Source organism: Camelus bactrianus, chromosome 5 (genome assembly GCF_048773025.1).
Source record: "Camelus bactrianus isolate YW-2024 breed Bactrian camel chromosome 5, ASM4877302v1, whole genome shotgun sequence".
NCBI lineage: Eukaryota > Metazoa > Chordata > Mammalia > Artiodactyla > Camelidae > Camelus > Camelus bactrianus.
In genome coordinates, this window is record NC_133543.1 from 12,514,283 (window position 1) to 12,531,013 (window position 16,731).

The 16,731-nt window shown below is 45.5% G+C and overlaps 1 protein-coding gene across 1 annotated transcript in view; it reads right to left on the reverse strand.

Annotated features, from left to right (window-relative positions):
* MYO7B (myosin VIIB) overlaps positions 1-16,731 on the reverse strand; it is an 89,304-nt gene that overhangs the window by 55,589 nt on the left and 16,984 nt on the right. The window contains exons 3-5 of the mRNA XM_074363446.1: positions 10,183-10,296; positions 8,174-8,326; positions 6,824-7,008 (exon numbers count right to left, since the gene is read on the reverse strand). Of these exons, the coding sequence (XP_074219547.1) occupies positions 6,824-7,008; positions 8,174-8,326; positions 10,183-10,296 (452 nt within the window). The remainder of the gene's footprint in view (positions 1-6,823; positions 7,009-8,173; positions 8,327-10,182; positions 10,297-16,731) is intronic.

The following is a 16,731-nucleotide window of genomic DNA, read 5'->3' on the forward strand; positions in this document are numbered from 1 at the left end:
AGAATTATCTTGCCTTTAGCCTAAGAAAATAATCTTAAAATCAGAAAAAGCCTTCTCCACAAAGCTTCCTGCTCATTAAAGCATTATTTATTTATCACTGCAATTGTGGAAAATTGGAAGTAACGTAAATGAGGGAAATTAGTTATGGTCCCTCCAGTCGGAGAACATTGTGCAGCCATTTAAACCAGGTCTACACAGGGAGGGCTGGCAGTAACGTGAGCAATGCTTCCTAGTTAAGTGAAATGACAGATGTGGGTCGTATTCAGTCTAATTTCAACCAAGTGGGTAGAGGAAGTCTTTTCTTCTGAAAATGTCCAACAGTTTTTTTTCTGAGAATATTTTCCTGTAGTTTTCTAAAATGTTCATATTGAATATATATAAATTTCATAATGGTGAGATATGAAAAACAGCTTAATTTTAAAATTACTTAGGGCAGTGGGAGTGGCCAAGACGGCGGCATAGGAAGACCCTGAGCTCACCTCCCACAGGCTCGCCAAAATCACAACCACTTACAGAGAAACTGTTGAAGACGCGAACTGGAAGACTAGCAGAAAAGAAATTCTATAACTAAATACATAAAGAAGGAACCACAGTCAGACGGGTAGGAGAGGCAGAGACATAGGCTAGTCAAGACTCATGGTCAGTGACCCACAAACGGGAGAATAATTACAATTACAGAAGTTCTCCCCAAGGAGTGAGGGATCCAATTCCCCCATCAGCTCTCCAGCCCAAGGGTCCTGCACCCGGAAGATGAGCCCCTAAAATGTTTGGCTTTGAAGGTCAGTAGGATCTTACTTTTGGGAGACCCAGAGGGCGATGAGAGATAGAGACTCCACTCTTAAAGGGAGCACACAAAATCTCACAGGCTCCAGGACCCAGGGCAGAAGCAGTCATCTGAAAGGAGCCTGGCTCAGACCAACCTGCTGATCTTGGAGAGTCTCCCGGAGAGGCAGGAGGCGACAGCAGCTCACCCTGGGGACACAGACACTGGCAGAGCCATTCTGGGAGCTCGTTCTACCATGAGGACCCTGGTGCTGGGAAGCGCCACTGTGGAATCTTCTCTCTAGCTTATTAGCACCGAGACCCAGCCCTGCCCACCAGCCAGTTGGCTTCAGGGCCAGGACACCTCAGGCCGAGCAACTAGCAGGGCAGAGAGACAGCCCCATGGACCAGCAGGCCTGCCGCCTTAAGACCCTCAGAGCACACAGCTGCCTTGGGACCTGACCCTGTCCATCAGAGGACCCAGAACTCAGCCTCACCCACCAGTGGGCCTGCACTTTTCCCCAGGACAGCCCAAGATCCAGCCCCACTCATCAGCAGGCCAAAACCAGCTTTGGGACACCCAGAACCTGCAGCTAGCCATGTCAGGAACTGGCTCCACCCATCAGCAGGCCAACATTAAATCCAGGACTCCTAGGCCTGCAACCACCCATTCCAGAACCCTGCTCTGCTCACCAGTGGGCCAACACTAGCCCCAGGACCACCCAGGGCCCTGTAACCAGCAGCCTCGTGACCTGGCCTCACCCACCAGCTGCCAGCAGCCTTCACACGAGGAAGGGCCTGGCAACAAACCAGATGAGGGGCCAGCCACACCTTCCAGACCACCCACAGTGGTCAGCCCACCACAACAGAAGGACCTATGCAGCCCATGCAGTGTAAGCACCCTTAGAACACATAGCTCTGGTGACCAGGGGGCCGTGTGCTGCTGGGACACACAGGACATCTCCTACAAAAGGCCACTTCTCCAAGGTCAGGAAATGTAACTGACCTACCAAATGCACAGAAATAAAACCAGCAAATTAGGCAAAATGAGACAACAGAGGAATACATTCCAAATGAAGAAACGAGATAAAACTCCAGAAGAACTAAGTGAAGTGGAGATAAGCAATCTGCCCAAGAAAGAGTTCAAGGTACTGATTGTAAAGACACTCAAAGAACTCAGGAGAAGGATGGATAAACATGATGAGAAGTTTAACAAAGAGTTAGAAGATATAAAGAAGAACTGCACAGAGCAGAAGAATTCAATCACTGAAATGAAAAATACACGAGAGGAATCAACAGTAGATTAGATGATACCTAGGAATGGATCAGGGAGCTGGAAGACAGAGGAGTAGAAATCACTGATGCTCAAAAGAAAAAAGAATAAAAGGAAATGAGGAGAGTTTAAGAGACCTCTGGGACAGCATCAAGTATATTAATATTCACATTATAGGAGTCCCAGAGCGAGAAGAGAGAAAGGGGCAGAGAATATATTTAAAGGCATAAAAGCTGAAAATTTCCCTAACCTGGGAAAGGAAACAGATATCCAGGTCCAGGAAGCACAGAGAGCCCAAACAGGATCAATCCAAAGAGGACCACCAAGACACATTGTAATTAAAATGCAAAAATTAAAGATTAAGAGAGCATATTAAAAGCAGAGAGGGAAAGGCAACAAGTTACATACAAGGGAGCTCCTATAAGGTTGTCAGCTGATTTTTCAGCAGAAACTCTGCAGAAGGGAGTGGCATGATGTATCTAAAGTGATGAAAGGGGAAAACCTACAACCAAGAATACTCTACCCAGAAAGGCTCTTGTTCAGATTTGATGGAGAAATCAAAAGTTTTACAGACAAGCAAAAGCTAAAAGAGTCCAGCACCACCAGGTAAGCTTTACAGGAATTGTCTAAGGGACTAGAGAAAGCTACAACTAGAAACATGAAAATTACAAAAGGAAAAGTCTCATTGGTAAAGGTAAATACATAGTAAAGGCAGTAAATCAACAGTGTCTAAAGCTAGTAGGAGGGTTAAAAGACAAGAGGAAGACCATCTACATCCACAATAAGTAGTTAGGGGATATGCAAAACAAAGTGATGTAAAATATGGTGTCAAAAATAGTAAATGAAGGGATAGTAAAAACACAGCATTGTTAAAATGTGTTTAAACTTAAGAGATAAACTTAAAATAATCATATATATTACAATATATAAACCTCATGGTAACCACAAACCAAAACTCTATAATAGATACACACACAGAAAAAAGAAAGGAATCCAAACATAACATGAAAGATGGCCATCAAATCACAAGGGAAGAGAACAAGAAGAAAGGAATGAAAAAGGACTATAAAAACAACCCAAAACACTTAGCAAAATGGCAGTAAGTTCATACCTATCAATAATTACTTTAAATGTAAATGGACAAAGTTACATACTTGCAATGGAATATTACTCAGCCATAAAAAGGAAAAACAACAACATGGATGGTCCTAGAGCATATTACGCTAAGTGAAATAAGACAGAGAAAGACAAACACTGTATGATTTCGCTTATATGTGGAATCTAACAAACAAAACAAATGAACAAACAGAACAAAACAGAAACAGAGTTGGGGATACAGAGAACAAACTGGTGGTGGCCTGAGGGGAAGCAGGTGAGGGAGGTAGAAATAGGTGAGAGAGATTAAGAGGTACAAACCTCCAGTTGCAAAATAAATAAGTAACAGGTATGAAATGCACAGTGTGGGAAATACGGTCAATAACTAAACAACAACTTTGTGGTGACATATTGTAACTAGACTTACAAAGGCGATCATTTTGAAATGTATAAAGTAAAATCATTATGTTGTGTAATAGGAACTAATGGAGGTTATAGGTCAATTACACCTCGAAACCAAACATACAAACAAAATCATAGAGAAAGAGGTCAGATTTGTGGTTACCAGAGGTGGGGATCGGGGGAGAGGGAATTAGATGACAGCAATCCAAAGGTACAAACTTCCAATTATAAGATAAATAAGTACTAGGGATGTAATGCACAACATGATAAATATAATTAACGCTGCTGTATGTTATTGTGGAAATTAAGAGAGTAAGTCCTAAGAATTCTTATCACACAAAAAATCTTTTTTCTTTCTTTAATTTTGTTTCTATATGAGATGATGGATGTTCACTAAACTTATTGTGACCATCATTTCTTGACGTCTGCAAGTCAGATCATTATGCTCATACCTTAAACTTACACAGCGCTATATGTCAATTACATCTCAATAAAACTGGAAGAAAAAAGCATTCACACCATAAAATAACTAATCAGAAAAAATAGCCAAAATACACAGCACACATACACAGAGTTTGGAAAAAAAAATACCCCCAAAAATATGCAAAATATTACTGCAAAATATACCAAGGTAAAAAAGCATTAATAGAAAAACAAATGGACATTACATAATAAAAACATTTCCAGGATATCAATACCACAAATTTGTATACACCTAATAACACAGCCTCCAAATACCTGTGGAAACTAAAAAGAGATTTTAATACATTTTTATCAGAAACCTAAAGATCAAGCATATAAAAAAAGCATCAATGAGCTTAAACTAGTAATTATTTATAGACTCTTGAGCTAACAGAGAACATAGAAATGTCTTGCAGCTCACATAAAATATTTACAAATTTGATCAAGTAATAGGTCAGAAAAAGAAGTCTTAGCATATTGCAGAGTCAATAACATACAGAACATATTAATCACAATGCAATTAAATTAAGAGTCAAGAGCTAAAAGGTGGAAACATTTTTATGTTTAGAAATTAAAGGTGCTCTGGGCTTGGGGGTGGTGGGTATAGCTCAATGGTGGAGCATGTGCCTAGCATGCAGGAGGTCTTGGGTTTAATCACTACTACCTCCCTTAAATTTTTTTTTTAATTTTAAAGATTCAAAAAAACTTTCACTATAAAAAAATTTATTTTGAAAAAGAAAGGAATTAAAAGTGCCCGTCTAAAAGGCAAAAAATTAAAGAGGAAGCCATAATAAAACTATATGGTTTTAAACTTTAACAATAAAATAATTATCAACCAATCAATCAATATAAAAATAAAAATTAATGTGTTTGAGTTAAAAAATATACTGATGTCTGGCACACAGCAAACACTCAGGATTGCAGTGATTAACTCTACTGTTGCTGCAGAGGCTTAAATGTTACTTTTTGATGAATTATTTTTTATTATAGAAAATGATAAATGTTACAAATGGAGGCAGAATAGAATAATGTCTTGCTAATAAAAGAAAGGCCCATGGAGGGAGGGGAGAGCTCAGGGGTAGAGCCCGGGCTTAGCATGCAGGAGGTCCTGGGTTCAGTCCTCAGTACCTCCATTAAGGTTGGGAATGCAGACTCCCAGGCTCCCTGTAGCTCTGCTCGACCAGAATCTGCACTTTCACAAGATCCCCAGGGACTTCTGCATTTTACAGTTGGCTTAATGGACTGGTCCAGTCTCATTCAACTCCTGGCCAATTTTGTTTCCCCTCTTGTACTATTTTGAAGCAAATCCCAGACAAGTATTGTTCCATTGGAAAATGTTAATTTTTTTTTAGTGGGGGAAGGTAATTAGGTTTATGTATTTATTCTTGGAGGAGGTACTGGGGTTGAACCTAGGACCTCATGCGTGCAAAGCATGAACTCTACCACTTGAGCTATAACCTCCTCCTTGAAAATACTAACTTTTTAAAAAATTCTTGATCAAATTGCCCGTGATCACTATGCCAGCCAAGTGAGGTGGCTGAGGGCGAGGGGCTCAAGTGTCTCACTCACGGCCCCAGGGGAAGGCGCTCTTCTCCCTGGACAGTTGCTGCGAGGCTGGTCCTCCCAATCTTGGGGGCAGACTGGGAACAAAGCCTGAGAGGGGACAAAGCACCGGCTCTCCTTGGCACAGTAACTCCATTCACTCCCGGAGAAGGGAAAAATCACCCCAGGACTCCTCTCTGCCCTCTCTACCAGAGCCCTGGGTTTGAATTCTCTGTTTAACAGCTGTGTGTCTCTAGGAAAGAATCTCAGCCTCTCTGGTGGTAGGTTCTCCCAACAGTAAAACAGGAATACGAGTATCTGAGAACATGAGTCACATCAGCCTACGCTGCAGGGCTCCATCCTGGTCCCTGTTCCGACGTCCCCTCCTCAGAGAGGCCGGGCCCGTCTGCCCTTCCACCTAAGGCTGCAACCCCATCACTCTTTTCTCTTCCCCTGCTGTCTTTTTCTTCAAAGCTCATAGTCCCTGCCAGAACAATTTGCTTATTTATTGCCCGTTTCCCCTTCTAGAATGTAAGCCCCACGAGGCAGGGACTTTAGTCCCTTTCATTTGCTGCTGTCTCCTCCTGTAAGGAAGAGTAGGTCACACCCTTGGGGCCCAAAAGAAACTCAAATGAATGAATGAATGAATGAATGAATGAATGAATGAGTCTACTGGAGCACAAAGCAAGGTGCCCTGGAGCTAAATTCCCTCTCCTCCTTCCTTTCCCACTCAGCCTCCCTTCCATCGGTACCCAGAGTTCAGGAAGCAGAGAGGCCAAGCCAGCCGGTGAGTCTCTGAAGCAAGGTCAGCCCCTGGACTGGAGGGGGATGCAGCCCTTCTGGGCCCCAGCGACCTGAAAGCTGTCCTCCCCTGAGACCCGCCCTGAGACTGTGTCTGAGTGGGACCTCACCTGTTTGACCCTTGCACCTCAAGCATCTCTCCTGGGTCCCATTTCTAAAGGAGCCCATCCCCACCCTTCCTTCTTTTTCGCAGGAAATATTCACAGAAGGCTGGGGCAGTCCAGGCCCTGATGAGACAGTGGCAGAGCATGTTCTGCAGGAAGGAAGCCTTGGGAGGGCTTTTCAGGGTGGAGAGTCCACGGGGGCCAGACACTGGGGGCTCGTGGTGGCCGTGGAGGAGGGTGTTTGCAATTGAACGGGAGCCCCTAAGTCACTCGCTTGTCTGGAGAGGTTTCGGGCAAGGAGATGCTCCCATCTTTACAAGATGCTCAGAGGCAGTGCCTGGCCCACCTGCCCACCCAGGGCCGTGGGGAGTCCGACTCTCACCTGATAATGCAACACTGGTCCCTCCTGTCCTTCTTCATGTTGAAGTAGCAGCTGTTGGCGATGGCAAAGACGTGTGGCGGCAGCTCGCCCACGTGGCGGTTGTAGTACAGCTGCACCTGCTCCGCGGTGTACAGGGGCAGCACCTGGAACGGGTTCACGGCCACCAGGATGGAGCCCGTGTAGGTCTGGGGAGGGGAGCGGGTGGTTAGTGGCCCCCGTTCTGAGGACCTGCGTGGCCTTGCCCTGACCTTGGCCTTGGCTGCAACCCCGAGGGCTGACTTTGGCGAGGAGGTGGGGTCTGATGCTGGGTGGAGAGACGAGACTGTCAGCTGCTCAGATACCCCCCTGGAAAGATAAGGGTGTTCCCCAGTCCTGAGAGCTCTGGGTGGGGGCAGGGATGGTGGTGTATTCACAGGAACATGAAATGAGGTGGTCATGGTTAATGCTTAGCATTCTGTCTGGTATTTAAAAGGGGCTCAAGAACAAAGGATGGACCGTATGAAATGAGGCTTCACCTGCCTCCTATAGGGGCCTCTGCGAGGCTGGGCCACAGCGGTCACCCTTGCTGACCCCTCCTGGGACCTCAGTTCAGGATCTCCTGCTCATCTGGAGTCTCCACCGGGCCGGCTGCCCCTCTGGGGTGGGACAGGGACAGCCACCAACAGTCCTGTAATCACCCAGATCTTCCTTCTCATTTTAGGACTGGAGAGGGTAATCTCTCCGGCTCAGGACTAGGGCAAACAGATAAAAGAATTCCAGCATAGGCCCTTTGGAAGTGATGAGCTGCCATTCAATTAGCTCACTGCTGTTCCGTCCCAGGAGTGGAGCCATGCTCAGCCAGTGACTCAGAGTGCCCTGTGCCTCTTCTGTCTCCGCTCCCAGCCTTCCCTTCTATCTGGGCCCCTGCTCACTCTCCCACTCTTCTGAGCATCCCACAAGCCACCACTCCCCCAGAGACCCAGGCAGATGGTGACTTCCCCAGGTCACACCCACTGATGGCAGGGCTGGGATCAGTTTGGGAATTCCACCTCTCCTGGGAAGTCCGCATTAAAGCAGGATGCTGGCCTTCAAAAGGGGGTGAACCTCCCATCCACCGCCAGTCTTTGGGAGAAGGACCTACATCCACCCATACGACCCTCCTGGTCATCCCACAACTCACTTCCTAGGAGGGCAGGGGTCTCCTGCCCAGGGACCCTGTTTCTGTCACCACCTGGAAGGAACCATGCAGAAGATGACCCCCCCCCAGGGCCTCCAGTCCACTTGGCCCTCAGAGCAGTCCTTCCGCTCAGCCACAGATGGGTTCTTCCCCAACCCAGGGGTGGCATGCGTGGACAGGGTGGGGGGACTTACGTAGATCTTGTGCTGCTGGTAGCGGATCAGGAGGTTGTGCACCATGCCTGCCTCGTTCAGGTCCCCCAGGCAGATCATGTCATCCACGCCCTGAGCCGAGTTGGGGTGCATGGGGCTCAGGGTGCTAAGGTCCTCTGTCCGGATCCAGTGTTCCTGGAACAAAGGGCACAGACTTTCCTGAGCGGTAGCCCCGGCCTGGGCCAGCTGGCTGCACCTCTTCTCATGTCCTCGACAGGTACACCCACTTGGTGGCCCGCGCCTGGCCAGGGTCAGTCTGTGCTGAAGGTCAAGGGAAACCTGTGAACAGGATCAGGTCACTCTGGGGCTGGAGTCAGCATGTGTCTAGGGCCAGGGGTCAGTGCATAGCTGGCACTACAGGTGAACTTCAGGCCAGGGTCTGAGGAACTTGTAGCCAGAAGTTAGATTTGGGTTTTGCAGCTGGAATAAAAGTGTGCAAGTAAAAGTGTTTTTAAACGGCATAACATGGGGGGAGGGTAAAAAAATGGAGGGAGGGTATAGCTCAGTGGTAGGGTGCGTGCTTAGCATGCACAAGGTCCTGGGTTCAATCCTCAGTACCTCCATTGAGAAATAAACAAATAGCCTAATTACCTTCCCCAATAAATAAATAAATAGGTAGGTAGATAAACAGATAGATTAAAAATAAAAAATAGAAACAAGCCCAAAAAACCTTTAAAAATAATTAAAAGTTAAAAAATAGTTATAAATAAATAAATGGCATAACATCATTTTGCAAATAGAAGATATTTTTGTTACTATTTTACTGGCTTCCATATGAAGGAGCTCACAGGTCACAGTCTAGAATTTTCTCCTTGGAGGCCAAGCCTCCACATGTTCCACTTTGCAGCCCCTCAGCCAAGAGGGTTTCCCGAGGAGGATTTAGTGACCAGCTGGACCCTTTCCCCTGCATGCCCTCCCCCCCTGTCCATCACCTGCTCCTCCTTGGCCCCCCAGGTGGCTGAGCTGTCCCCCCGAAGACCAACCTGAGCTTCCTACCTTCCTACATCTGAGCTGCTTTGCTCACCACCAGCTGAGCCTCCCCTCCCCTTCCTCCTGACATCCCAGGGCCCTTACTCTGAGCATCTTTCTCACACACCTTTCTCTCCCTCCATCTGGTCCCTCCTGCTCACCCTTCTCTACTTCGCAAACGAGCTTTCTGCCCTCCAATCCTCTCTGCCACTACCCTTTCCCATTTCATTCCTTCCTACTCCCCTAATTATCCTAGTTTTTCATCTGCCAAACTGAACCCTACTTCCTCATTTTAGAAACAATCCCCATTGACAGATGACTGGATAAAGAAGCTGTGGTATATTTATACAACGAAATACTACTCAGCCATAAAAGAGAATAAAATAATGCCATTTGCAGCAACATGGATGGACCTGAAGATTGTCATTCTAAGTAAAGTAAGCCAGAAAGAGAAAGAAAAATACCATATGATACCACTCATATGTGGAATCTAAAAAAAAAAAAAAAAAAGACAAACTTATTTACAAAACAGAAACAGACTCAGACAGAGAAAACAAACTTATGGTTACCAGTGCAGGGACATGGGGTGGAAAGGGATAAATTGGGAGTTTGAGATTTGCAGATACTACTATATATAAAGTAGATAAACAAGAAGTTTCTTCTGTATAGCAAAGGGAACTATATTCAATTATCTTGTAGTAACTTACAGTGAAAAAGAATATGAAAATGAATATATGTATGTTCATGTATGACTGAAGCATTATGTTGTACACCAGAAATTGACACAACATTGTAAACTGACTACACTTCAAATAAAAATATATACCACACACACAAAAGAAACAATCCTCAAGACAGACCTGCAGTGGTCACCACAATGGGAATTTGCTGTGGTCTATTCTGCCATGTAGGTCCCCAACTTGGGCTCGGGAGCCACTAGTTCTGGGGAGTGGCACCAGACAAGGAGGGTGAGGGTGAGGCTAAGAGGGCTGAGCCTCCCTGAAGAGCACGGCCGTACTGACCTTGCCCTCATCATCTTCAACCAGGATTTTGCCAGGCTTCGTCTCTCTGATGATGCCCCCGATGGCCACACAGGTCTTGTTGGCAGAGGTGGGGTTCAGCCACACATGGTCACCCTGGAGGGCAGAGAGATAGTGGTCAGATCCAGACTCCAACTTCCCCTTCCTGCTCAGGACTTATTTCTCCTGGGGGCTGTCCCCTCCAACCAGGAGATCCCAAGTTGGCTGGGGCATGCTCTCTCCCCCTCATCCTCCTCCCCTCCCCCTCCTCCTTCTCCTCCTCTTTCTTTTTCTTCTTCCCTCTCTCCTACCCAACCCCTGCCCTTTCTTGCTCTTGCCAGGAAGGCAGCAGTGGAAGCTTCCCTGGTCTAGCTTGCTGTTAGGAAATAAACAAGCTGTTTTGGCAGGAAAGTGACCCTCTGTGAAGTAGAAGACAGTCTTTGCCCTGTGAATAGCCTTAAAGTACCCAAATCCATTGGCTGGCGAAAAACAAAGACTAAAATCTCACTAGGTTTCTGCCTGGCCTACAACATGGCACTGACCCCCGTGAACCTCTTTCTGATCCAAGGAAGCTCACCCCATTCAAAGAGGAGTAACCCGAAAGGAACAAGCAGGTGTCCACACACAAAGATGCTGAAGTTCAAGAAGAGGAAAGAAAGCAGGTGAGTAACAGTCACAGGGGAGACAAACAGACTGCCACAGGGCAGTGGAAAGTCATGACCTAGAGTTTCACCACGGTTTCCAAAAGCTTACTAAGGTGTAGATCAGAGGCACAAGAGCTCAGAAATTAGAAGCCAAGACAAATGAAAAGGATGAGACGTGAATTGGCAGAGCTCGAGGAAGAAATGGAGGAAAAGAAAGAAACATGGACAGAAATAAAAGCAAAACTGGAAACAGTGAGAGGGTAGTAAATGCTGCTAAATCATGGTAAAGATCGTAGAAAACAGGAGAAAAGTGGGCAAAAGGTCAAGATTAGGAAGAAAAGGATAGATATGGAAGACAGGGAAAAATACAAATAATCAAATTGCCCAAAGAAGAAAACTAGGGGGAAAAAAAGCAGAAAAATTATTTAAAGATATAATTCGAGAAAACTTTCCAGAAATTAATGAAGCCTTGAATCTATGGACTGAAGGCACACCAGGTGCCAGGAAATAATGACAAAGAAAAATCAACTCTAGGACATATACTAGTAAAGGTTATTGAACTTCAAAAGTAAAGAAACATTTGGGAGTGGGTAGGCAGACAAAAAGGTGAGTCTGCTTTTAAGGAAAAAAATTAGGACAAATTCAAATCATACATGAGGGCTGAACAACTCCCACAAAGGTCTCAAGAAAAGAGAAATACAGCTATTAGGATGGCCACTGTCCAAAGAATAGAAAACAACAAGTGCTGGTAAGAATGTAGAGAAACTGGATACTTGTACACTGTTGGTGGTAATGTAAAATGGTGCAACCACTGGGGAAAACAGTATGATTCCTCAAAAAATTAAAAATAGACTTACCATATGATCCCACTTCTGGATATATATCCAAAGAAATTAAAAGAAGGATCTCAAAGATATATTTGTACTCCCATGTTCATCGCATTATTATGCACCATAGCCAAGAGGGGAAAGTAACCCAAATGTCCATTGGTAGATGAACCCAATAAACAAAAATATATTATATACAGTCCTCCCTCAGTATATTTGGGGGATTGGTTCCAGGAGCCCCTGCAGATACCAAAATCCCTGCAGGTGGAGGTTAGAAGTGAGGAGCTAAGTTTTTAGAGATGCAGAGGGAAACATCAAAGAATCAACAAATCATGTTCAAGTGCCTTACATAAAATGGCATAGTACAGTGAGCACTACACACAATAGAGTTTTATGCAGCCTTGAAAAAGAAGGAAATCCTGTCACGGCTACAATGTGGATGGACCTCAAGGACATTATGTTAAGCAAGAGAAGCCAATCACAGAAAGACAAATACTGTATGACTCCACTCATGTCAATTATATAAAGAAGTAAAAATCATAGAAACAGAAAGTGGAAAGGTGGTTTCAGGGGCTGGAGGAGGAGGGAGGGAACATAGTGTTTAATGAGTATAGAGTTTCAAGTTTGCAAGATGAAAATGTTTTCACATCTGTTGCACAACAATGTGAACATACTTCATAATATTGAACTGGATGCTTAAAAATGGTTAAGATGGTACATTTAATGTTCTGTGTTTTTTAACCACAATAAAAAAGAAAAAAAAATCCCCAAATTTTTTACCTAGCCAAATTATCATTCCGGTATAAAGGTACATTTTTGAAGATGTAATATTTTCCGATAAGCCTTTTGGATCACACCAACACCCACGATCATGAAGTTTCAAAATACTTGGGACCAAGAAAAGATCATAAAAGCTTTCAGAGAGAAAAAATAAGTTATACAAAGGCTGAAGAATTAGAGTGGTGTTGGATTTCTTACCAGCAACGCTGGAAAGCAGAAGACAATGTGGAGTACATGTCTTCACAGTTTTCATGTAGAATTATATCCAGTATGGAATCATATGTCCAGCTGTTGTTCCAATGTGAATAAAAATATTTTTAGGCATGGACGATGTTGAAACCATTCACCTCATTTGTATAATTTTTCAGGAAGCTATTACAGGTTGTGCTCGATCAAAACAAGGGGTAAATCAAAAGAAAGACAAACCTTGGGTCCAGGAAAAGAGATTCAGTGCAAAGGAGAGGCACAAGGAACACTCAGGGTGGTTGTGAAGGAGATTCCAAGATATGTGCTTCAGAAGTAGGAGGTGCCAGTTTAGATACCCCCAGTCAGCAACTCTGGGAGAGATTTCTTCCTGAGGGTGAAGTTGATTGAACTTCCAGATGAATCAGAAAGTTTTGAAAGAAGACTGACATATCTGGGAGAAAGCTGGGGGGTTACGCCGTGGTTAAATACATAGAAAACGAAGCGGATGGGGGGAAAGACCATTACAAAGTCTAGCAAAATGGAAGCACAGCACCTAGAGTAGATGCATGGCTCAGGCGAGAGGAGCATCTTCTTAAGTAACATAAGTAAACTCCGTATGTGGATCTGATGAAAGCCAGGATTTAACAACTTTGGGAGGATGGAGAGATAGATAGTATGAGTGCTGCAGGTGGGGGGTTAGGAGCAAGGAGTTAAGGCCTTTCTCACCTTGTGGAGAGTCAGTAATAGATGATGCCTGAAACCAAAAACTCAAGGAGCACTGTACACATGTTCTTTAGAGACACAGAGGGAAATATCAAAGAATCAACAAGAAGGGTGGATGGTGGTCACCTCTGTGGAAGAGAAAGTGGGGGATGAGTCTTTAAACTACATGTCTATGTAACTGAGCAGGACCCTGTTGTCATCAGTGACCATCTGACACGTCCAATGTTGTTTGTTACTGCCTAACTGTATAATGGTTTAAAGGGTTTTTCTCATGCTCTTGCTGACCAGGGTTAGGCTAGAGAGGAGGGAGGCGTAGGTGATCCCCCAACCCTCTCGTGGTGCTGCATGCAAGGATCATGCCCAGTGGTGCCCTGTTCTCGCCCCTAGTGCCCTGCTCTTGACCTGATACCTAAGAAATGGCAGTTGGGTGTTTTGTGCACCTTGTTGTTCTTAACTCGCCTCAACTGGGCATGTCTGCAGTTGTTTTTGACCCCTTGTGGTTTCCTTGTATCCTGTTGTTTGAGCTGCTGGCCTCAGCCTGCAGCAGGAGGTCCCAGGCCTCAGCCTGCTTGAAAGAATAAAAGCACTTATCAACCTGACTTTAAACTGCACATGTTTTTCTCTCAAGCTCTTTTCCACAGAACCCCTACCTAGGCTTCCTTTGTTCTAGGTACAAGAACATTAAAAGAGCCCTGAAGCTGGAGGTGAGCTTCATACCCAGCAGAGGGAAGGGGACCACTGCATCTGCAAAAACAATAACAATTTTGCAACAATTTGTTACCCTGTGTGTGATCTCTATGGAAATTAGCCCTTCCTCTTGAACTCTTGAACTTTTACTATAAAACTTCCTGCCTTCTCTCCCCAGCAGGCTCACAGTCTTAGAGGCAGTAGCTCACTGTGATCTCCTTTGCCTGGCAAAGAAATGAAGCTGCCTTTTCTACTTCATCCAAAACTCTGTCCTCGAGTCTTAATTCAGTAAACAGGGGTATGGAGGCCATGTTCCGGCAACACCTATAACAGCTTCATACAAATAAAAGCTAAATTAAAAAGAACAGCAAGGAAGAGCTGTTACAGGATGCAAAAGACCAACATGAGCAACATATTGGGCTCAGTGAACTAATTAAATCATGCCAGGAACCTCAGAGACCTGGAGCTTTCCCACGACAAGGATAAAGTTCCAGTGTGAAAATTACAGCCTGCTGCTGAAACAGCTGGCAAATCAGCAAAGTGGGAAGATTAAAAGTCAAGACAGGTGACGGGCATCTCACAGGAGATGGTATTAACCAGAAGTGAAAAAGACAGAGAGATCATTTCCAATCCAAACTGAATGCTAAGGGGTCAGCCCAACTTGAGCTGGAAGAATAAACAAAAGAGCTGGAATATTCATTCATTCCATTTAGCCAAAGCTCTACTAGGAAAGAAATGAGAAGCCAAGTAGCAGAAAACAGAGCTTCTTCGTGAACTCTATTGGCAGCAAAAAAATGACTGCATGGAAGCAGCTGAATCAGGGAAAAAATGAACGAGAAGAGAGAAAGCAGAAGCTATCAGCTGCAAAGGAAGTAAAAGTCTATGTTGAGATTCAGGAGCTAGAGGATGCGTCACAGAAAGCAGAGAGATCTATGTATTTGTCCATGATGCAGAAAGGCTCCTGCCGCAGCCTGAGACAGAAATTTCTAAGAGGAAACTCAAAGGCCCGAAGCCATGAAGAATCCCCTTCCGGGGTACCTGATCTTCCGTCTCCTGAGATGGGCCAGCTTTTCTGGCCACTCAAGGAATTGGGCGGTGTGTCCCCATCCAACATACCCACCCATCATGTCATTCTCTTGCCTTAGGAGAAGAGATGGGTCTACAGATGGCTCTGTGCTGCATTTACTTAGATAAATGGGGGATCACATGGGCCTTGGAGGAATCTCCAGCAGGAGGCCTCCAGGCTAAGCTCCAGAGATGGTCCATCAGAAGACTCACAGAACCTGTCCCTTCTGTAGGGACAGGTGCCATGGTTACTGCTGGTGCCAAGGACCCTATTTTTCCCAGGAATGCACCCCCCACCACTGAAGATAAGGAACGGTACACCTGCCATCAAGATCTATGAATGTTTATGGCTTCATGAATCACGGACGGTGTCAATCAAGAGAGGTTCTTTGCATTTCAAAGGATTTCAACCCAGTCTCACCCACTGAAGATTCCCAGCCCCTCTGCACACAGGTATATAAATATCTATAGTTCTCACTTGGAAAGAAAAGTGGGGTTTCATTAAAGTGACTAAAGGTCATGCTCCACCTGGGGCCCTGGGATGGCTCAGAATGTGTGGCAGGACCAGGGTCTGGGTTCCTTCACTGGCCCATTAGATGGAGGGTGGAGGGGCTGGTGATTCCGGCAGGAGCAAGGTCTATCTGCATGTTCATCCCTAAGTCAGATCCTGTGTGGTTACACACATGTGATGGGGTTCCCAGAGGTGAAATGGGAGAAAATTTGGTTGAAACAATACGTTGGCAATGCAGGATCTTCTATCTTCTGCAAAAGTCTTCAGTTTTTGCCTGGGGACTCACCCCTTCCCAGGTCTTGGTCGATGTGGTTCTTGGGGAGCACCCTCCCCCTCCCCTGAAGGGTGGGCAAGTCCGCTCTTCCCATCTCCTCAGCTGTTACCAAAGGACGCCGTATGCCTTGTTCAGTCTGTGCATCTTCTGTGTGTTCTAGGCCGATGCTGCCCGATGGAAATACACAATGCGAACCACATGTGTAACTTAAACTGTTCTAGTGGCCATGATCATCCTCCTCTCAAGGAACGTGCAATCTTAGAAGACAAACGGGCCTGCAGTTGCACTTGAGAGCCACATGCCCCCAGGAGGTATCTTTTCAAACTCTGCTTGAAGTTGGTCACAATTCTGTCACATTCCCAGCGGGACTGTTGGAAGTAATGCATCTCACAGGTGAATTCCTTTGTGAAATAAACCTGGATTTGCTCCAAAATCTCCTCATACTTCCAAAACGGTGCCACGTTCCAATGGTTGTGATTTTGTTCTCCAAAGCCCATGCAACCCGCATGTTTAGATCACGTGTGTTCTCTCTCCAGCCTCAAACAGCCTTTGCTCTGTTCTGGAGCCGCTCACTCTGTGCCTCAGATGCCTCCAGGGTTCAGTCTCAGGAGCCCCGAGGTGCTCACCCACTCAAGGACTCTGCCCCCTCTCCACCGTGGGGGTCCAGCAGCCAGATGGAGACAATGGCTTAGTACACAGGAGGAGGCTATTTGGAGCATTTTCTTATGAAAGAGGGTTTCGCAGCATTCTGACTTTCCTGGGTTTGGGCTGGAATTTTGGAGGGCAGGGAAGGACGCCCAGGCTGATGAGGGGGCTCTCCTCTGGGCCCCCCAGCCCCTACACTTCTCTCATCAT